General features: G+C 40.7%; 1 protein-coding gene across 4 annotated transcripts in view; it reads right to left on the bottom strand.

The window, feature by feature from the left end:
• Window positions 1–23,479, bottom strand: part of trip4 (thyroid hormone receptor interactor 4) — a 140,843-nt gene that overhangs the window by 56,259 nt on the left and 61,105 nt on the right. For 3 of the 4 annotated variants that reach the window (XR_006309824.1, XM_043680516.1, XM_043680515.1), the window contains exon 11: window positions 16,228–16,319. Coding sequence is in view for 3 of the 4 variants with exons in the window: in XM_043680516.1 (XP_043536451.1) it covers window positions 16,228–16,319 (92 nt within the window). In the remaining variant the exon portion in view is untranslated. Of the gene's footprint in view, window positions 1–11,964; window positions 12,134–16,227; window positions 16,320–23,479 lie in introns of those variants that run through there. The other variant, XM_043680517.1, reaches the window with a different exon arrangement.

Raw genomic sequence — 23,479 nt, forward strand, 5'->3', positions numbered from 1 at the left:
GGCCTATCACCCTCACCTTGACCTCCTTCCACCTATCGCATTTCCAACACCCTTCCCCCAAGTCCCTCCTCCCTACCTTTTATCTTAGCCTGCTGGACACACTTTCCTCATTCCTGAAGAAGGGCTCATGCCTGAAACGTCGATTCTCCTGTTCCTTGGATGCTGCCTGACCTGCTGCGCTTTTCCAGCAACACATTTTTCAGTCTCCAAAAAGGACCAAGAACAGCAATAGCACCAATTACACGGCAGCCGGTCTTAGATTGTTCCTTGGTCTAACTCCTTAAATCCCTTAACTAATTTATCCTGTCAGGACATTGCTACAAGGATTGCAACAATTCAAGGAGGCAGCCCACCATCATATATGCCGGGAAATAGATATTGTATGGACAAAAAAAAAACACATACTTATGAGAATCTGAATCTTCCTCCTTAACGTCTGAATGATTCTAAAACGACTGCCTCCAGGTTCAAGTGAGTCTTATCATTTGAACCACTAGATAACCAAGATTCGTTCTTCCAGTCATGCAAACAAGCCAGTTACCTCCTTTGTAAAACATCAGCCCATTTGTTCCATACAACTAATTGGAATTACAGTTCTTTCCATGTTGGCTGAATACAATGTGCCTTACTGATTATGCATCAGCACTCAAAGTCCTTAATCTCCTATCAAAGCATTTGGAAAATTAAGATTTCTTTTATCCTTGGCTAAATATGTAGTAATAGAGCAAGATAAATTTTTGTTTCCCATTGCAATGTTGAAGACAAACTTATTTTCAAATAGTACTTACATAAAGAAGCAGGGCAGCCAAATTATGCACAATAGATCGCACAAGCAAATCAGGATGAAAATAAATTAAAAAGGCTAGGGAAGAACACTGAGGAGAGATTGCAGAACTCTGAGATGTGAAGAGATTTGGGTATCCTTGTGCATGATTTGCAGAAGGTATGTATGTAGGTACAGCAAGTAATTGGGGAGGACATGGTCTAAGTGGCATTATTGCTAGACTATGAATCCAGAAACCAATGTAATGCTCTGGGGACCCACATTTGAATCCTACCATGGCAGATGGTGGAATTTGAATTTAAAAGTAAAAGAAAATCTGGAATTAAGAGCCCAATGATGATCATAAAACTGTTGCTGAGTTTCAGAAAAAACCCCATCTGGTTCACTAATGCCCTTTAAGGGAGGATACTGCCATCCAGACCTCAACGTCAAACCTCAGCAATGTAGTTTACTCTTAACTAATTGCCTCTGGGCAATTAGGGATAGGTAAAAAACATTGGTCTAGCCTGAGACACCCATATCCTGTGAATTAGGAAAGCTAAGAGAAAGTTTTCATTCATCACAAAGGGTCTTAACGTACAAAATAATTAGTGAAACTGCATCTCGACGTACCGTGTATGGTACTGGTCAGCTTATTCAAAGGATGGATACAAATGCATTGGAGGTAGTTCAGAGAAGGTTTACTAACTTAAAAACTGAAGCAGGCAGGCTGTCTTTGGAGACAAGAATGGACAGATTAGAGTTGTATCCGCTAGAATTTAGAAGACTAAGAGGTGACTTGATTAAATCACACAAGGTTTTTGAAGGAAGACAGAAATTGGTCGAGAAATTCAGCAGGACTGGCAGCATCTGTGAGAAGAAAGCAGAATTGACGTTTTGGTCTGGTGACTCTATGCAAATGATAAACTGAGGGAAGACCCAAAGTTCTTAATCGCAGCAATCTCAACCACAAGTACATTGCAGAAGTAGAGAGGGGCCAGCTCACCTGTATCAACCTACAGTGGTAATTGTATAAAGGAAGGTTACAAATTGTCTTGGAGTTAGTTGTATACAATGTGAGCATTGCTGACAAAAAAAAACTTTTTTTTTTCTCCAAAGCTATTTGCCTTGCACTTCCCAATCAGAGTCCACCTGCCAATCAACCCTCTCCGCTAAAGGAGGAATACTCTTTTGCTTTTACTTTAGTACTTATGTTCGATTATGCTGATGAGCGCAATTGTGTTTATCAGTAATACTCAACTGAAAGTTAAGTGTTTACAAATGGAGGACAGTCATTAGATGATTACGTGAATACATACAAAAAGAAACATTTATTGGCAATGGCTTTGGGAAGAGTTTTAGGAGCCATGCCGCTGTTATGTTTCACTTTGTGAATAGATCTAAACCGGAATAAAGCTCGACTCCCGATCCCCTCCCTCACCAAGTAGTTGTAGGGATGTAACACAGATAAATTCCATGGGGCAAGTCTGACTCCACAGTAAAGTGGAATTGTGGGTAATCCTTCAGATTCACCCCATTTATTACCATATTGCTCTAAATATGGAATGAAGAGAAAAGGACAGAAACTGCATTATGAGAAGCTGGAGGCTTTAAAACCTGCAATTTAATTTCTACTTACAATCTCCACTTACAAGAATCCAATAATGAATAACGACCCTATTATCTCTAGGATCTCTAGGCTATCCTTTTGTTCAATTCCCAGTGCATCTGTCAACCAAAGTGTTTCTACACATTCTGCAGCCATTTCAAACATTCTATCAATACGCCCAGTAAATTTCAAAATGCACACCTCAGAGAGAGGAGACTCTCTGCTGCCAGCCTGTCTGCAAGCTTATAACCACATAATTAATTTCTTGAAACATTCCCGAGGAACCTCCCCTCATTTACCAGGTCACTGCAGCAAGGCAGAAACCACTTGAAAGGGATCTGTAGCATAGCTCTCCAATAGAGAGCCGAGAGAAGGTGATTGCACTCAAGGAAATTTCAGTCTTCTGAAGCTTTTCATATGTGCAAAGCTGCACAAACAAGGTGGTTTCACTACAAAATCTGTCCTTTTATCCAAAGGCAATTTAGGTCTCTCAAGTATTATGAGATTAATTGGTGTTATGCACGGCAAATAGTGCTACTCAAGGAGTAGCAGTTTGCATTGCAAATAACAAAGCAATGTTCGATCATTTATTCTTCTAGACATCATAAATCTAGGAAGTGACTGACAGATAATAAAAGAGACACAGAAAATTTCAGGCCTGACTGTTAGCTATTTATTGTTGTTTTTTAGTATAGGATATCATCTGTCAGAATTTTCTATCTCTTCAAAGCATAACTGTACCCACTCAAGATATTAGGTCCTTCATCACCACTCAGTTGATCTTCCCACTGTGTGGAGAATTACCGGCCTGCTTCCTCAGGAAGAGTGCTCGTATCTTTTTTCTGTAGCTGCATCCATTCACATTTACCTTCGAAACATGAATGAATGAATGCATTAAACTACAATCTAGAAAGATTTAAGAGCTGGGATTTCTTGCCAAACTAAACACTCCAAGAAATAAACATTCCAATTGTGAATGACATTTCTGGAATGTCAATGAAGAGGAAAACAACACAACATGCATTCGATAGCACCTTTTCATATGGCAAATCATCCCAAGGTGACACACAGGAATGCTAACAAAATTTGACACTGAATCACAAACCTATCAGTGCCAGAAGCTTGTTGAAAGAGATGAATTTTGACATGTCTTAAAGTAGGAACGATGGAGATATGGAGAGATTTAGAGGAAAATCCAAAGGCTAGGGCCACAGCAACTGAAACCATTGCTGCCAATCACAATCCGAGGACAATCCAAACACCTTCAAGTGTAATAAAGTGCTTTCATTGTGCAGTCACTGTTGTAACAGAAACATCCAGCAATAAATTTGCCCACAGATATACAGCAATGAAGCAAGATGACCAGGAAACCTGCTTTAGGTGGCTTATCATGCTGACAGTGCTTCTCTCTGTTTGTGCCACCGAATTATCTACATCCACTTGAGAAGGCAGATGGAGTCACTGATGAACATCTCATCCAGAGGTACGTTCGTGAGTGCAGAGTGCAGGTTAAGACCATTTGTGCGAGCATAGGCCCTTTTTGCCTGAAATGTCAACTCTCCTGCTCCTTGGATGCTGGCTGACCGTCTCTGCTTTTCCAGCACCACACACTTCGACTCTAATCTCCAGCATCAGCAGTCCTCACTGTCTCATAGAACCGAAAGAACAGTTACAGCTTGCAGGCTGCCATTCAGCCCATCATTAAATGCAGGTGCAACTTACAAAATCCTACCTAACTAAAAACTGAGAGAACTGCGGATGCTGTAAATCAGAGACAAAAAAAAAATAGAAGTTGGTGGAAAAGCTCAGCATGTCTGGCAGAATCTGTGAACAGAAATCAGAGTTCACGGCTCAGGTTCAATGACCCTTCCTCAGTTCTAAATTTGAAAGCTTGAATATCGTAACATTACACCACACAAATTGCTCTAATCTCTGATTATTTTATAATTGACACTGTCTTAACAATCTTATAATTTAGTCAAGGGATTTTGGTGTCACTAGATGCTCAAGAAGGTGGCAGCGAACAACATTCTTGAACTGTCCACCTTGTGTCAGCACACCCAGAGGATTATCCGAAAGGTAATGTCTGAAGTCTGATTCAGTACAGAATGTGTTATATATTTCCAACACAGTTTGGTGTGACCTGAAGGTGGCGATGCTCCCAAGCTGCCCTTGCTCAGGCAGTCAAACTGTGTCAAAAGGAGGTTTGGTAACCTACATGTAGAAAGGTAGCAGGGAAAAGCCAGGTAATGACAGGTGGTGAGCCTGATGTCAGTAGTGGGTAAGTTGTTGGAGGGGATTTACACGTATTTGGAAAGGTGAGGACTGATTAGGGATGGGTAAACATGGCTTTGAGCATGGGAAATCATGTCTCATGAACTTGAGTGAATCTTTAGGAGACATGAAAAAGAAAATTGATGAAGACATAGCAGTGCTGACATTGTCTATATGGACTTCGAAAGGATTTTGACAAGGTTCCACATGTTAAGACTAGTTAGTAAGGTTAGATCACATGGAATCCAGGGAGAGTTAGCTATTTGGCTGCAAAATTGGCTTGAAAGAGGCAGAGGGTGGTGGTGGAAGGTTGCGTTTCGAACTGGAGGCCTGCGACCAATGGTGTGGCAGAAGGATCGGTGCTGGCTCCACTGCTTTTTATCATTTATCGAAATGATTTGAATGTGAATAAAGGAGGAATGGTTAGTAAGTTTGCAGATAATACCAAAATTGTTGGTGTAGTGGACAGTGAAGGAGGTTACCTGAAAGTTGAACAGGACCTTGATCAAATGGGCCAAGGAGTGGCAGATGGAGCTTAACTTAGATAAAATGTGGGGTGTTGCATTTTAGTTAGGCAAATTAGGGCAGAACTTATACACTTAACCAGAGTCCTGGGAAGGGTTGTCGAACAGAGACCTTGGGGTCCAGGTTCATAGTTCATTGAAGGTGGAGTCACAGTGTAGTGAAGAAGGCATTTGGTACACTTACCTTTATTGGTCAGTGCTTTGAGTTGAGATGTCATGTTGTAGATGTAAAGGACATTGGTCAGGCCACTTTTGGAATACTGCGCGCAATTCTGATCTCCCTGCCATTGGAAAAATGTTGTCAAACTTGAAAGGGTGAAAAGGTTTAAAAGGATGTTGCTGGGGTTGCAGGGTTTGAGCTAGAGGGACAGGCTGAATAGTCTGGGATTTTTTTCCCTGGAGCGTCAGAGGCTGAGGAATGATCTTGTAAAGGCTTGTAAAATCATAAGGGGTATGGAAAGGGTAAAGAGGCAAGGATTTTTTCCCAGGGTAGATGAATCTAAAACTAGAGGGCACAGATTTACGGTGAGAGAGGAAGGATTGAAAAGGAACTGAAAGGGCAACCTTTTTACACAGAGGGTAGTGCGTTTATGGAATGAACTGCCTGAGGAAGTGATGGACGATGGTACAATTACAAAATTTAAAAGGCATCTGAATGAGTGTTGAATAGGAAAAGTTTAGAAGGATATGGACCAAATGCTGACAAACGGAAGGCTGACAAACGGAATGCTGATTAACTAAGGATATCTAGTTAGCATAGACGAGTTGCACTGAAGGGTCTGTTTCTGTGTTGTACATTTCTCTGACTCTATGAGATGATGTGTAGATGCCGGTGTTGAACTGGGGTGGACAAGGTCAGAGGTCAGATGACACCAGGTTATAGTCCCTTCACCTGATGAAGGGGCAATGCTCTGAAAGCTTGTGATTTCAAATAAGCCAATTGGACTATAACCTGGTATCGTCTGACTTCTGACCTTGTCTATGAGATGATAAAACTGCAACCACATGGAGTGCCAGTTGGAGAGCAAGTCAATATGTAAGATGTTAGTTTCGATGTCAATCTGGTCGCTTTGTCATGAATGACATTGATGACAGCAGTTTCATCAATCAGGATTTTCCCTAAATATTTATCAAAATTGTTGAGGATTTACAAAAAGCATCAAGGATTCACTAACTTCCTCCATGTTTTTGAGAATAGCCTTCACATCTCAACTTTCTCACTCACATTACCTCATCATCAGTATCACTCTGATAAATCTACTCTGTCACTTCTGTGAGGTACTGCTGGAAACTGGATACACACTTTTATCATTTGGCTACATATAAATTCACCTTAGACTCTGTGGCTGATTACTCAATTCCAGAATGGCCCTTTAAGAAAAAGGCATCTCTGCACATAAAGCAGGAGCTCTTTAGCAACCATGTATAATTAAAAACCTCAATTCAAATCTTTTTAAAAGACCATAATTAATGGCATAACTTTTGCTTTGATCAACTCTTGCTTTTCTTCAAATTGCATTAGTCATCACAGGTAAACCTAAGAGTGCAATAAAATGTTTCATTGCTGGCAAACACCAGAGTGCAATTGTTGCTGTAAGCTGAATGAGGACAGCCATTAGAACAATCAGGCTCACTGTCATATACACAGTCAAACTTGGTTTTTACTTTAGCCATTTCTCCGTAAACAAGAACTGCAGACAAGAACTGCTGAGATATACACATTAAGATTCAGCCTGCAAAACAAATTGGGTCTGTGCAGCAAATACATCAATTTGTCCTGAAAGGAGTGCGATACATTGGCGTTTAAAGCTACCTATTCACCAAATTAGTATTCTTGTCAATTTTACTTGTCGTTTCCTGACAGCTAACATTGGTTATTTCAGTTCAGAAGGTCACTCCATACAGTTGCAGTTTTTATCATCTTCATGTAGGTTACCAAGTCTCCTTTTGACACAATCTGACAAACCCATGCTCTTGACTGCCTGGGCAAGGGCAGCTAAGAGCATCATCATCTTCAGGTCACACACCAAACAGAGTTAGAAATACATCACCATTCTTTATTGTTGCTGTATCAGACTCCAGGCATTAGTGTTCTAATTGAACTTTCTAATATACAACATGGACAGCAACAGTTCAAGAACTTTGTTCATTACTACCTTCTTGAGCAATTAGGGACACTGATATTTCAGAAATGAATTATAAAGTTGTTAAGACAGTGTTGAATATAAAATAGTCAGAAACTAGAGGAACTTGTGTGGTTCTGTGTTGTAAAGTTGACATAGCCAAACTTACAATTCAATTAAACAGTCAACAGTTGTTTTTTGTAATTTAGTATGTTAAGTTTAATTTGAGACAAAAAGATTTCTGTTCTATTGCTCCACCTTCAAGACCAAGTAAACCAGGATGTATATAATTTTTAATAATTCAAATGATTACTGAAGCATTATGACGAGAAAGTGCTTTTGGATGATTGAAGGCAACAGAAATGGTGAAGAAAAGATTAATGACAATGCTTTCAGGGATGAGGAACCTCCGTTACGTGGATAGAGTGGAGAAGTTGGAGCTGTTCTCTTTGGAGAAAAGGAGATTGAGGATATTTGATAGAGTTGTTCACCTCATGACAGGTCTGGAGGTTATTCAACAGAGTGAGTAGTAAGAGATTGTCTTACTCATAATTTACCCCAAGATCCCAAAACAACATGACTCACTGTCCACATGTTTTTCCATGACAAAGAGCTGGGCCAAGGCCTTCTCTGTGGCTGTGAGCTATGCAGGAGACAATTTCCAGCCATGAATCTGACAGCTATTCCCTTTGTTGCCAGAATCATTTTGCAAATGTGGAAAAGCTATAATGTAAGCAGCTGGTGGCAAAAGTACATCTATTTACCAGCTGTTTCTACTTTCAACTTCAGAAAGACAGACATTCCATCTTGCTTCTTTTAGAGCTGTCTTGCCACACAGATCTTTCTGAACCATGTTTGCCCTTAGTCCCTCTCATCGGGTTTCAGCTGCATTTCACATTAGTCCTTTACATCATAACGTTGGCACCATGACATTCCTGACTTTGTCTTTTACTTTCACTCGAGTATATTTCAACGCGACCTCCTCTTGAACTAAAGGTTCCAATTTCAACCACAATTTTTTTAAATTTCAAGCCGCAAGAAACAAGCTGACATTTACCCTCATGTATCATTCAGACAGACAAGTGCTATTAAAGTGACTGCTGGCAGAGTTCACAGGCAACCAATTTGGCAATTGGGAGGACTGAGCAGGACCTGGCTACAGAGTACAATCCACAGTTAACACTGGGCTACCAGTTCACACAAACAACATGACAGAATGTTGAGAGGAAGGCAGAGAAATCAGCCAGTTGTCTCATGTAGCACCGAAGTCGCAGACATTCCTCTGTCAATGACTTGCAGATTGCAGAGACCAGGCATTTATCAACACATACTCGGTGGGGTATCCTGAGTGTAAGAGCACACAGCGTCTCCAGTTTAACAACCATTCAAGGAAAATGGAAATTACACAGACAAGGCATAAGAGATATCTGGAAGTGATTCCAAGGCTCAATTTAAAATATTTGGAGAAGTACATTAGAGTCCAATTGGTCATTAGCTTCATTACAACAAATCTGCTGGAGTCAGTCAGATCATCTTAGCACACAATCCTTGGCATCTACTCTGTGCCTTACTGTAATTCCTCTTATTTGTTGGATGATCCTACACATACTGGGTTATGAGGAATATTAGGCCTTTCGTCTCCTTGGGTTTGCTCGACTATTTTATTACAACATAGTTAATCTGTGCCTCAAATCTGGTGAATCATAGCAGCCCATCCAGAACAGCCATTCCTCATGTGCCAGCCTAGTGAGTACAGATAGACATTTGATCGCAGAAAGGGAAGCAGGTTGGTGCACCTCAATGAGATAACAACTCAGTGGTGGAATTAATGAAGGTCTTCCTTAACATGCCAATAAAATAGTTTGCCTCAGTATTTACAAAGAGTGAATTCAGATTCAAGGAAGTAAAGGTGTCACATTGCACAATAGGTTAAACACCATTTAACTTTATGAGGTCAATTATTAATATAAATTCGGACCAGGAATCACAAGGCAGCAAATTGTGAGCACCCCTACTGGCTGATAAAGGATCGACTGCAAGGGAAAGTCATCGCTAGCACAAAAAACATATCTATGTAGGAGAAAGTGAGAACTGCAGATACTGGAGAGTCAGATTTGAAAGTGTGGCATTGGAAAAGCACAGGTCAGACAGCACTCAAGGAGCAGGAAAGTCAATGTTTAGGGCATAAGGCCTTCATCAGGAATATATCCATGTAGGAGCAAGTTACTGGAGATGCTGGAAGCTGTACTAAAACAAAAAGTGCTGGAAATCACAACGGGTCAGGAAGAATGATGCAGGTTTATAGTGAAAAAACCCCTAACCCATTCTTGCAGGTATTTTTCTGTCTTATAATGCTCAATAACCAACTCCTGGGTTTGTATTTCTTAATATAATCTCATTAAACTTAAAAAATCTTTAAGGTTAGACACATATCAAACTCTTTTCAAAGAAGAACAGTTTAATGCATCAGGAAGTAATTTTAGATGCATGAATTTAACTTTGTAAGTGATACTATTTCTATGTCCCCTCGATGTTAGGTTAGACCACATACTAAAAGTTGGATGATTCGGTAATCTGTGCATGGATATTACAATGCAGCAACTATTGGAGGAGTTACAATTGTCTCTAGGTCAAGATTCATGGAAACCTGTCTTGAACCAAAGTTCTTGTTCTTTACTCTATCCACACAAAGCCAGACTTGAAGTATTTACAGACTTGGTGATGGTTTTTCCCCTGAATTTCTCTCAGCAGCTATCTTCATGATCTTATTCCAGAATGAGATGTTTAACAGAAGGCAAGATAGGAAACCCAAAAATGAATTGTTTTTAAAAATTCATTTTTGAAAAAAAATCTTGACTGCCTGTTTAGTGTCAGAGCAATGCAATTTTCATTTTGCACTTGTTTTGCAATAAACAAGCAGTGAACATATTGAAGTCAGGGTTCATCTTTACTCTTTATGAGTATAATGACACTTCTTCAGAATCTGAAGGGAAACTAGCTGTTTGCTCCACAATCATTTTTGACCAAATCTACTTCCATTGCCTTTGAAGGCTTTTAAGACGTTTGCATTTAACAAAGGCCAAATGCATTTTAATTGTTCTTGTCTGGCTGTGTCTGATAAAATTCATGCAGTACATTAGGAAATGAATACTCTATGTCCTTGATCTCAGAAAAAGTCATTTGCAAACACCTCCTTTACTAAAAGTATCTCGCCAACCACTTTCAACCCCAGCTCCCATTGTCGTCCATCCTCAAACATACCACATCGCTCAGTTGCTCACAACAACACATCCCACAACCTAATGCCTAGACTTCAAATCCATATTCATGACAAGACTCCTACTGCCACAGATCTGCTCAACTAATTCTCACTTCTGCCTTTGATGCCCAAACCAAAGACAAACCCCTTGGTATGATTCACATCTTTCTTCCCCCTCAAGTACAAGGAATGCAGATTTCAGCATTGCAGATGCATGACCAGGCTGCCACCCATCACTGGGGCCGGCTGCTTCACATCAACCACAAGAGGACTCTCTTTCTTCTACCTAAACTACATGCCACTGCACAATCACCTTGAAAAGATAATCCCAATTTCCTTTCTCTGCTACGAAATGTCTGTTTAGGACTCTCTCCTCAAGCTCTCAGTCTTCATTTCCAACGAGTGCAAAGAGCTTCAGCATCTCTATCATCATTTCAGAGACCATTTGTTCAACTCTTTGGCTTCCCCTGCTTTCCCCCCTAACTTTGAATCAGTGTCTTGCTCTACTTTGTCAGCTTCCGTCATTCATCCAAATGATAACGGAAACTAAATAACTCAAAACTGCCATCAGCGCCTCAAACAAAAAATCCATGGATATTTCTCCAATCTCAAAGTCCTCAAATAACCACTTGCCTCCCAAATCAGTGCCCAATTTCCCAGCAATTCCATATTTCAATTACCATTCTTGCCACCAACCCTAAACTTCAATGAAATTCTCCAGCTGTGTCCAAGTTAATTAATGTTCCTCAGCCTTTCTCCAGCTGCTAACAATTCATTCCACAATTATCCTCCTCTCTGGCTGTGGGGCTTTTGTGGTAGTGTCCCTACCTTTGGACCAGGAGGCAGCCAGAGTTCATATCCTACCTGTTCCAAAGTGCATCATAACATCTCTGAGCAGATTAATTAGAAAATATCTCCTCCTCTCTGGCAATCAACTCTTGTCACTATCTCTGTACACTACTGGAACCCAAACAGAGGTTCCAATCTCATATACTCTTCATCACCCATATCAGCCATCTGCTGCACAACCCCTCATCTGGCCTCATGCAAAACCCTCGCTTAACTCCAATCTTTGCAACTGTACCTTCAGCTATCTAAGCTATTTGTTCTTTTCCTCTTTCTGGGTCCTCATTAAGTCTCATTTTTGACTAATCTTATATCAACTCCCCTAGTACTGTCCAGGACAGTTTTCAACTTTAAAAGCTGTAAATATTTGCAAGCTATTGATGTTTAAAGACCTCAAATCTGACTAAGACTCAAATAAGATGATATGAAGTCTCTAATATATTATTTTGACAAATATTAGAAGGGTTGGGGCCATATCAATATGGTCATAATTCTCGAACATAAATTCAGATTCAGGCTACAGATGTAAATTAACACCGATGAGACTACATGTTGCTCTGTAGTTGTGATCATCACAAATTAAAGGAAATTTGGCAGTCCCAATCCCTTGCCGTGCAGCAGTCTGCAGTTACGAATTGTCCATTACTCAGCATTAGTTTAGCCACCGGTGTGTGGAATTCTGAAGGATTGCTGTAGTTGGAGATAGTAATTTCCAGTGATGATCTAGGAGATTGCCTATCAACATCAATTAACAGCAAATTAGAGAGAGATTTGTTCGTGATACGCTTCAGTCACGTGATACTGTCAGCAGAATGTCCCAGCAGATTTTAAACCTTTGCAGCTAACAAGTTGGAAGCTATTTTACTGATTTACAGTGTTAAACATTGCTGAATGTGATCATGGACTGCTGTGCTTAAAAAGGACAACAATGATACTTTTGCTCAGTAAAATGAGACTAAATAGACAAGAATAATCTTATAGATTATTTAACATCAAGTCAATAGGGTGTCCTAGAGTACCTCAATCACCTTTGTAATGCAGGGAAAGCTGACAGTCAATGTACCAAATAATAAGATAAATAAACAGATTATTTATTTTGGTGACGTAGTTTCACTGAAGGATGAATATTGGCCAAGACAGCTGGAAAATTCCTTTTTCCTTCTTCAAATAGGGGCCTGGAATCTTTTACAACCACAGAAGGGACAGGCCAGGCCTTGGTTTACCACTTTATCCAAAAGTTGGCATTTAGGCAATGTTGCAATGAACTGTCAATTCATGTGTACACTGCAGGCTCTATTGCAGGATTTGTAGTTATGACTTTCTGATTTTGGTGGGTGGCACGGTGGCACAGTGGTTACCACTGCTGCCTCACAGCGCCAGAGACTCGGGTTCAATTCCAGCCTCAGACGACTCTCTGTGTGGAGGTTGCACATTCTCCCCGTGTCTGCGTGGGTTTCCTCTGGGTGCTCCGGTTTCCTCCCACAGTCCAAAGCGGTGCAGGTCAGGTGAATTGGCCATGCTAAATTGTCTGTAGTGTTAGGTGAAGGGGTAAATGTAGGGGAATGGGTCTGGATGGGTTGCTCTTCGGAGGGTCGGTGTGGACATGTTGGGCCGAAGGGCCCGTTTCCACACTAAGTAATCTAATAAACATTGAGCCAACTTTAACACTCAAATACACAAAGCATTCCAAGGGAACACAGGATCAAGACAATTTACATATCGGATCTTGTTTCTAAATTGTCTACTTACCTGTTCAACATCAGCTTGCTGTGTCCCAGTTTTTTCTTATTATTTGCTGATGAGAAGCAGAAGTCACTAACTCTGCCAGCATTTATTGACCATCCCTAATTGCCCAGAAGGTAGTTTGGAATAAACCATTTGGCTGTGGGTCTGGAGTCACATGTAGGTCAGTCCAAAGATTTGCTTCCCCAAGGGACTTTAGTAAACCAGATGAGTTTTTAACTGCCGCTGGACCCGACGGAATGACCTTAAAAGATGTAACTAAACTTTTTAACAAGGATAATTCAATACTCCCCAGGGTCTACTCTATTTGGATTAAAAATGGGAGAATACCTAATTGTATGAAATTGAGTAGGACCGTTCTAATTCCCAAAGTTAACAATGAAGAAGAACTAAAGGATATCAATAATTGGAGGCCTATTACTATCGGCCCAATTATACTTAGATTATTTACTAAGATAATGGCAGGTAGGTTAAACAAAGTAATAAACCTAAATAAACGTCAAAAGGGTTTTATGACAGGTGTGGCCGGGTGCGAGGAAAATATTAAAATCCTAGAAAATATCATGAAAGGGGCCAAGAAAAATAAGAAAAATTTATCAATAGTTTTTGTAGACCTCGCAAAGGCCTTTGACTCGGTTGGACATAAATTGATTTTAACAGCCCTGAGGAGACTGCAAGTCCCCTCTCTATTTATTAAATTAATAGCAAATTTATATGAGAATAATTTTACACAAACCATCATTGGACTAAGTTTGAATGCCAGTTTCTTAACTGAATTAAAACATCACCATCTGCCCTGACCATATTTGAACTCATGTTTCCTGAACATTAGCTTTGGGTTCTGGTTTACTTGTCCAGTCAAATTACTCTACACCACTGCCTTACCTCATTGTATTGTGGTGTGTGTTTGGAGTTTCTTTGACTATAGTGATAACATAAATCTTGAAAAAGAATATTGAGACCCTTTGCTATATAGATGTCAATATACAAAGACAAGTTGTTGCTGTTTGCACAGGAAACATGATATTGTGTGACTGTTAGAGTTCACTATTCCTCAATCAGGTAGAATTTTATATATGGTCAATAATGTTATAGAACATAGAACACAGAACAGTACAGCACAGAACAGGCTCTTCAGCCCACTGTTATCTTAAGTGCTGCGAAACACTGCACTAGTCATTTGCATATTTACGTTATGTTCAATGAGTTGTAAACAGCCCTGCCCCAAATGGTGGTTTTACAGTGTACTATACTAGTTAGTTTCTATTTGAATAATTTAACTGGGCTGAAATACTAGAAAGAAAAAATTGCATTTATATAGTGCCCTGTACAACTTCAGGATGTCCCAAAGCATGATGCAGTCAATGAAGTATTTCTGAAGTATACCCATTTGTGTGCCACTCATAGACCAGTCTACAGAAATCCTGACAAGTTTGATCTTAATATATGAACTGAAATATCCTGCCAAAATAGTTAGCACTTTACCATGATTGACTTTTGCAGGAATTTGAAAAAAAGAGCAAAAAAACTCTTAGTATCAGGTTGTGGTATTCTGGGGGCCTCCAAACTGAAACACAGAATATTAACAATTTATGTTGCTTCCCTCATCATCTGCAATCATTCACTGGGCTCACTTACTCAGTTTGTCCAAGCGTCACTCTATCAGAGGTGCAAGAGTAACATTCATTCAAGCAAGTATCCAACTTCCAAGAGAGGAAGAGAGCAAACTAAAGTGATTCTGACACTGCAAAACAATGTTCTAATATTTTCCATTCACCTATGGAACTATTTTGTTGTCTACACCAATATCAAGATAATACATAGACATGTGCCTATAATAGCAACAAAAAAATTACGTAATCAATATTTTTAATAGAGAAATGGAAGAAGAATTAATATCTCTGTTAAACACCAGAGGTTGGACACAATCTTGGCATATTTCACAGTGGAAGACACCAGCAGTACATCAGAACTTCAATAGTCAGGAGGCAGGGATGAACGCAGCGGCCATCACTAAGGAGAAGGTGCTGGGGACGCTGAAAGGTCTGAAACGGATAAGTCATCCAGACTGGACAGGTTATACTTCAGGGTTCTGAAGGAGATTATAGAGACATTGGTGGCAATCTTTCATGAATCACTGGAGTCAGGGAGGGTCCCAGAGGTCTGGAAAATGGCGAATGTAACAAGTCTGTTTAAAAAGGGAGGGAGACAGAAGCGAGGAAACTATAGACTGGCAGAAGGCAGGTAATGGCAGCCACTGACTAGTGGAGTTCTGCAGAGGTGATTGTTGGGATGACAACTATTCATATTATACATTAACAATCCAGATAAAGGAACTAAGGGTACTGTTGCCAAGTTTGCAGGTGACACAAAGATAGGTGCAGGGACAGGAGTGTTGAGAAAGTAAGGAAGCTCCAGAAGGACTTGGACATGCGAGGAGAGTGGACAGAGAATTGACATGTAGAATACAATGTGGGCAAGTACGAGGTAATGCACTTTGGTAGGAAGAATAGAGGTACAGAAGGAGAGAGGCTTTGGAAATCTGAAGCAAAAAGGGACTTGGCAGTTTTAGTTCTGGATTCACTTAAGGTCACCGTGCAGGCTTAATTGGTGGTTAGAAAGGTAAATGTGATATTGGCCTTCATTTCTAGAGGGCTCGAATACGAGTGCAGAGTCAGCCACAGGAAAGACAAGTGTAGGCATAATTTTGAACTGCAGAAACGATAAGTGATTTGTGGCCCTTAATTCCAACTGATGAATTAAGTCAGGCTTGGTTCTTAACTAGTAATATTCCATTGTGGGAGCATCTATTTGCTCTTTATTCATTGGCTTGAGTGGCAGTTAACCCCTTAAAAACCAAGGATATGTGCTGCAATAATAAATAAATGTGCGGTACTTGTTTGAACTGTAGCTTAGAGGAAACACTACTGCACAGCATGGTGCAGTGTAAAAGAAAAACAGACAAACAACCGTCTAAAATTATCAGTTACACTGGAGCACAGGTTATTTACGAAAACAAGCACCCTCTGCACATACTGTTTGATAAGGGACACAGCTGCAAGACTACTGGCAGCTTTCACACATACCTGTTCACAGTACTGCTCCTGAGACACACAGTCTATCACATCCACACAGCCCAGCAGGCAGCCAGTTGGGTAGTCTTTGGGGAATTCAATGTCTGAAATGGAAAGGTTTAAAATCAACCATGAGGATTTTTGGCATGGTTTTAACAAAAATATCAAATTAAACAATAGATGTGAAATATTATAGGCATACAAACTCTTCCATTTATCATGTGCACGTGATAGGTTGGCAAGGTGGTGTTTACTACTTGAAGATGGACTGCATCCTCAAAATGTCCCCACTTTATCAAAACAGGAAACTCACAGTGAAGCAGATGAAGAAATTCCCTCGCCACAATGTTTACAGCAACTGACTCACACTCCCAAAATAGGTGAAACGCAGTCACCTCCTGTACTAATATTAAATTAGCAAGGTGGAGAGAAAGTGCTTTGGAGCCCCCTACTGAGAGATGAGAGGGCTGCAAAAAATTGTCAAAATCCTGAGCTAAGCCTCAAAAGGAAAATAACGGTGCAGTGGAGGGAACTGACAGCCAAATCAAAGTGGTAAGTGCCCAGTAAACAAAGAAAATATTAGGAGGATCATCTTACACAAAGACAAAACAAATGATATGAAAACCTGTGCCTTTGTATCCAATTGTTCCCTGACATTCTTGATTAGCTATTTGAAGCCAAGTATTAATGTCACATGGCTGGTTGGGATTAAGTTTCAGAAAGTGGATGCTTTGTTTTTGACAGGTTGATTTTATGCTAAGTAAGGTGTACTTTGTTGTCATTTACAGGTCAATGCCACCTGCAGTGCTGCACATCACTTGCCTGAACCAGGTTTGGGTTGAAACTTACTATCAATCTCTAAGAGACTGGGCTATCACCTTACCAATCTTTTCCTGTTCCCAGAGCTCCCTGTCCCAACCATCAGCATATCCCAATTCCTAAGGCAGTAGCAGTAAACAGCATAAAGTTCTATCCATGATTTGCACATAATTTTATTTTGTTCAAAAAGCACAGTGTCAGTCAATGTGGCATTTTATAAATTCCTACTCTGGAAATAAAACCAGTTTGGCTCCAGGGTGAGATACAAACAGACTGAAACACAGCCTCACACCTAAAATACACTGTCTGACCTAAGGTGTTACCTTCATTCTGTTAAAATTTGAAGTTATCTTGGGGCAGGAACTTACAATCGAAACCTGCACCTCCATTCTGACTGATTAAAGACTTAATAGCCATCTAGGTTCATTCAATACATGCGATTAAGTTGCATGACCCTTGGATTTTTTACTATAAATTTAGTGTCTGATGTATTCTCTCCCACTAGCTGCCTGAGGAAGGAGTGGGGGCTCCGAAAACTTGCAATTTCAAATCAACCTGCTGGACTATAGCCCAGTTCATGGTGTTTTGACTTTGTCCACCTCAATTCAACATTGGCAGCTCCACATCATATCCAAGGTTGGTGAGCCTCAGGTTAGACTTACCGCAAGCCATTTTTCCCTAATGAGACAACAATCTTATGATCCTCTGGGACTATGGTGACTTGGCCTTTTATACTTTCTCGTGGACGATTATCAACTGGCCCATTTGTCTAATTAGCCATGCTTCTCAGCAACTTTATCCAGCAGGACTTTTGTGCCATGTACAAAACGCACCTAAGAAATTCACAAAGATCCTTCCAAACCCACGATCACTTCCATCGAGAAGAACAAGGGCAACCGATACATGGGAACCTGCAAGTTCCCCTCTGAACTATTCATCATCCTAACTTGGAAATATATCACTGCTCCTTCACTGTCACTGGGTCAAAATCCTGGAATCCCCCTCCCAAAAAGCATTGTGGGTCAACCCACAGCAGGTGGACTGCAGTGGTTCAAGAAGGCAGCTCACTACCATCTTCTCAAGGGCAACGAGGAACTGGCAATAAATGCTGGTCAGTCAGCAACATCCACATCCCACCAATGATTTTTCTTAAAAAGCCTTTGACTGACCATTTGGAATAAGCTTTCCACACTCTACAGGCTGTACATAAAATACTACCCAATTACACCAATTTTAACTGTCAACTTATTTTGACGGTGAATAATAGAAAACTGACAGGAGGATCATAAACCAGGTGATACAAACTTAAGAGAATTAGCAAAATAAGCCACAGGACAGGGCAGAAGAGATTTTTTTTTAAACACACCAAGTTATGGTGACCTGGAATGCACCAGCTGATGCAGATTACTTTCAAAGGGAATTTGATAAACATTAGGAAAGGAAAACTTTGTCGGGGAGCAAGCAGAGATTGAGACTATTGGATAGCTTCCTTAAAGATGCAAAGGGCTGAATGGCCTACTGCTATGCTGAATGACTGAGCTCTGAGCATCAATCAGTGCAAAGCAGTGTTCAGAACCAAACCTCAGAAAGAGTAGAAGTATACAAGTCAATGCACTTGAATTGCCAATGCACTCACATTTACCTGAACAATTACATGGGCAATGAATTAAATACATAGCACACATACAGGATAGGCATGACTCAACCAAAACAGGATTCTTCATTGTCAACACACTCATCTGCTGGACCAAGTTATCAATTAACTTTAAAGTTTCCTTGCAAGCACATGCTTCCCTTGACCAATGGGCAACTTTGGCCTTAAGCAGGAAAATTTCAGCAATCTCTGGGATGTTGGGCTAGTCTTGCTCTTAAGGCAATGTCAAGGCTCAGATTAGGCGAGAAGTTAATCTGTTAATTTCAAGATCTCTTTAAAATGCAAATGCTTTTCAAAATTCTCCTTCTAATTCTAAAGAAAGAACTTAAATGTACCAACTTGGGGAGTCTCAAAGTGCTTTACAATCAAAGTAGGTTTAAAGTAGAACAATCCCAAAACCAGCTATGTGATAATGTCCACGAGTGGTTTTAGTAATGTTGATTGAGAAATGAATATTGGCCAGTGACAGCTCTGCTGTTCTTCAAAATACAGCTATTGGATCTTTAACATCCATCTGAGAAACTGGAGAGAGTCCTCAGTTTAACAACTCATTTAAAAGACGGTATTCTAATACTGCAGCATCTCCTCAGTACTATATTGATATGTCAGCCTTGATTTGATACCATGAAATCTAGTCTCTAAATTCATTGATCCCTGACAGTCATACACACTGAAACAGACCCTTTGGTCCAATAGTTCATGCCAAATATAATCCCAAGTTAAGATAGTTCCATCTGGCCTATATCATTCCAAACCTTCCCTATTCATTTATTTATCCAAATGTCAATTAAGGATATAGTTGTGCCCACATCCACCATTTCTTCAGGAAGTTCATTCCACGTGCGGACTACCCTCAGTGTAAAAGACTTGCCTCTTGTGTCTTTTCACATCTCTCTCTCTCATCTTAAAAACGTGCCTCCTGGTCTTGAAATCCACCATCCTAGGGAAAAGACAATGGCTACTGACCCGGTCAATACGCCTGATGATTTTATAAACTTCTCTAAGGTCACCTCCCAACCTCCTACACTCCAGTGAAAAAAGTCCCAGCTGACCCAGCAGTAACCTGTACAGCTGAGTGCCTCTGCTGTTTGGTTGCAAGTGTCTCTGGACATCAGAGTTTGTTTTAAGAAAAATTAGCAAACAGTGAAATTCACAGCTGATCGTGGAGAAACCCGTGTAGGGGCTGCTCACAGTGGGGGAGTGGCTCAGTGGCTGGTTTTTAAGTGTAACCTTACTGATCTTTTCTGTAAATCTATAACAAGAAAGAGAGTAGCTTTTTTCAGTTATACAGTATTATTGAGATCTGTCTCTTAAGCTCTGAAAATATAAAACCATAGGTACTAAGTTAGCCTGGAGCAGTGTTTATAGAGCAGTAAGCCAGTGTTATTTTCTGGGTCTGTGGATTGTTAATGTTCAAAAGGTGCTCTTCCTGTAGGAGGTTAGGGAGAGTTTCCATCAGAGTTTCCACTGATGATTATATCTGCAGGACGTGTGTTTGGTTGCAAATCCTATCAGATCACAGTTGGAGCAGCAGCTAGAGGCAATGGGAGCTAGGGGGTGTGACAGATGGCTGTTGCAGGAAGGGAGATAAATCAAAGATACAGTCAGGTAGATGGCTTAGCTCCAGGAAAGGTAGGAGAGAGGGGCAGGTAGCGCATGAGTCTCCTGTGGCTATCCCCATCTCAAACAAGTACACTGTCTTGGAAAATGTCGGGGGTGATGGAATCTTAGGGGAACGTAGCGCTGACAGCCAGGTTTCTGGTACCGAGACTAGCTCTAATGTAACAACAGGTACACAAGGTTCCAAGTGATCGATTGTGTTAGGGGACACTCTATAGTCTGAGGCAGAAACAGACGTTCCTGTGACCGGCAGCGAAAAATCAGAATGGTCTGTTGCCAGGATCAAGGATATCTCAGAGAGGGTGCAGGATATTCTCATAGGGGAGAGAGACAACTGAAGGTTATTGGACACATTGGGACTAACAACATAGGATGAGAAAAGGATGAGATTTTGAAAGGAGAATATAGGAATTTAGGCAGGAATTTATAAAGGAGGTCCTCAAGGGTAGTAAATCTACATTACTCCTGGTCCCACAAGCAAGTGACGGTAGGAATAGGAGGATAGAGCAGATGAATGCATGGCTGAGGAGCTGGTGCAGAGGAGCAGGATTCACTTTTTTGGATCATTGGAATCTTTCCAGGGTAGAAGTGACCTGTATAACAAGGACAGCTTGCACCTGAATTGGAAGGGGACTAATATACTGGTGTAGGGATTTGCTAGAGCTGCTCAGGAGGATTTAAACTAGTAAAGGATGAGGGAGACGCAGGTAGAAGGCAAAGGGTGGTGGTGGAGGATTGTTTTTCCAGAGTGGAGACGTGTGACCAGCAGTGTGCCACAAGGATCAGTGCTGGGTTCACTGCTTTTTGTCATTTATATAAAAGATTTGGATGTGTACATAGTAGTCTGGTTAGTAAGTTTGCAGATGACCTCAAAATTGGAGATGTACTGGACAGCAAAGAAGTTTACCTCCGAGTACAACAGGAATTTGAACAGATGGACCAATAAGCCAAGAAGTGGTAAATGGAATTTAATTTAGACAAATGTAAGGTGCTGCATTTTGGAAAGACAAGTCAGGACAGGACTTATACACTTAATGATAAGGTCCTGGAGAGTGTTGCTGAACAGAGAGACCTTGGAGTGCAAATTCATAGTTCCTTGAAATTAGAGTCTCAGATAGATAGGATAGTGAAGGAGGCGTTTGCTATGCTTCCCTTTACTGACCACTGCATTGAGTAGAGGAGTTGGGAGGTCATATTGCGGCTGTACAGAACATTGGTTTGGCCACTTTTGGAATATTGTGTGCAGTTCTAGACTCCCGGCTACAGGAAGGATGTTGTGAAACTTGAAAGGGTTCAGAAAAGATTTACAAGGATGTTGCCAGGATTGGACTGTTTGGGTTATAAGGAGAGACTGAATAGGCTGGGATTATTTTCCCTGGAGCGTCAGAGGCTGAGGGGTGATCTTACACAGGTTTATAAAATCATGAGCAGAATGGATAGGGTGAATAGCCAAGGTCTTTGCCCTGGGGTGGAGGAGTCCAGACAAGAGTGCATAGGTTTAAGGTGAGAGGAGAAAGATTTCAAAGGGACCCAAGGGGGAACTTTTTCATATAGAGGGTGGTGTGTGTATGGAACGTCCTGCAACAGGGAGTGATGGAGGCTAGTACAATAATATATTTAAAAGGTCTCTGGATGGGTATATTAATAGGAAGGGTTTAGAAGTTTTGGGCCAAATGCTGGCAAATGGGACTAAATTAACTTAGGATATCTGGTTGGCATGGACGAGTTGGATTGAGGGACTGTTTTTGTGCTGTACAACACTATGACTCTATCCTTACTTTCTTCATAATTCAAACTTTCCGTAACCGGCAACATCCTGGTAAATCTCTTCTGAACCCTCTCCAGCTTAATAATATCCTTCCTATAACTGGGCATCCAGAACTGGGCAGTGTTCCAGAAGGGACTTCGCTGTGATCAAATTTCCCTCTGAAGTCTGGTAACTTTGAAATACTGTTACAATAAAAAAAATTACTTCAGCTTTTGGAAAACAATCATCTCTGTCTCCATGTTACAAGGACCACCCAGATAGTGTGTCCATCACAGCTGACAAAATAGAGTAAAAAAAAAATCAGTGTGTGGACATCCCTTCCAGAAGTCAATGAACTTTGTTGGCATTCCTCATCATTTAAAGTATGTTGTTGCTTAAATAAGGTTGTCACTTATAATCTGGAAGTTGAGATGGCATGAAAGGAAATTAAGTCTTTCCCAAGAGCCGTTATTCCCATCCTCCTCCCCTATATTCATGAGTTATCTACACATGTAAGCGTATGACAGTGTTGTTTCCCCAACCCCATTCCTCTAGACAGGGTGGATGTTATGATTTCAGTGTCTATGGTGTTCTAATACAAGTAACTAGGACCTTACTTTCCTGCATTGCTGGATACACCTAAAATACATTTCACTGGCTGTGAAGCACCACAAAGCTAAGAAGCCATCACCTGTTTAAAAATATGCATTTAAAACTATTTCCAAAAATAGGTACCACAACACAAACTAATGAGCAAGATCAGAGCATACAGAATCGGAGGAAAAGTGGCAGTGAGCAGGTTGCAAGTAAGAAAGCAGAGAGCAGAGGTAAAGGGTAACTATTCGGAAGTTGAAAAGTGGAATCTCACAGTCATCTTCCCTGGAACCATTAGTGTTGAGTATTTATATTAAGGATTTAGCCTTGTAATCAAAAATGCAATGTCTAAATTTATAGTTTGCAACAAGCTGGGACCGAGATAGTCAAAATTAGCACATAGAACAATACAGCACAGAACAGGCCCTTCGGCCCACGATGTTGTGCCGAACATTTGTCCAAGCTTAAGCACCCATCCATGTACCTATCCAATTGCCACTTAAAGGTCACCAAAGATTCTGACTCTACCACTCCCACAGACAGCGCATTCCATGCCCCCACCACTCTCTGGGTAAAGAACCCACCCCTGACATCCCCCCTATACCTTCCACCCTTCACCTTAAATTTATGTCCCCTTGTAACTCTCTGTTGTACCCGGGGAAAAAGTTTCTGACTGTCTACTCTACCTATTCCTCTGATCATCTTATAAAGCTCTATCAAGTCACCCCTCATCCTTCGCCGTTCCAACGAGAAAAGGCCGAGAACTCTCAACCTATCCTCGTACGACTTCCACTCCATTCCAGGCAACATCCTGGTAAATCTTCTCTGAA

Source organism: Chiloscyllium plagiosum, chromosome 40 (genome assembly GCF_004010195.1).
Source record: "Chiloscyllium plagiosum isolate BGI_BamShark_2017 chromosome 40, ASM401019v2, whole genome shotgun sequence".
NCBI lineage: Eukaryota > Metazoa > Chordata > Chondrichthyes > Orectolobiformes > Hemiscylliidae > Chiloscyllium > Chiloscyllium plagiosum.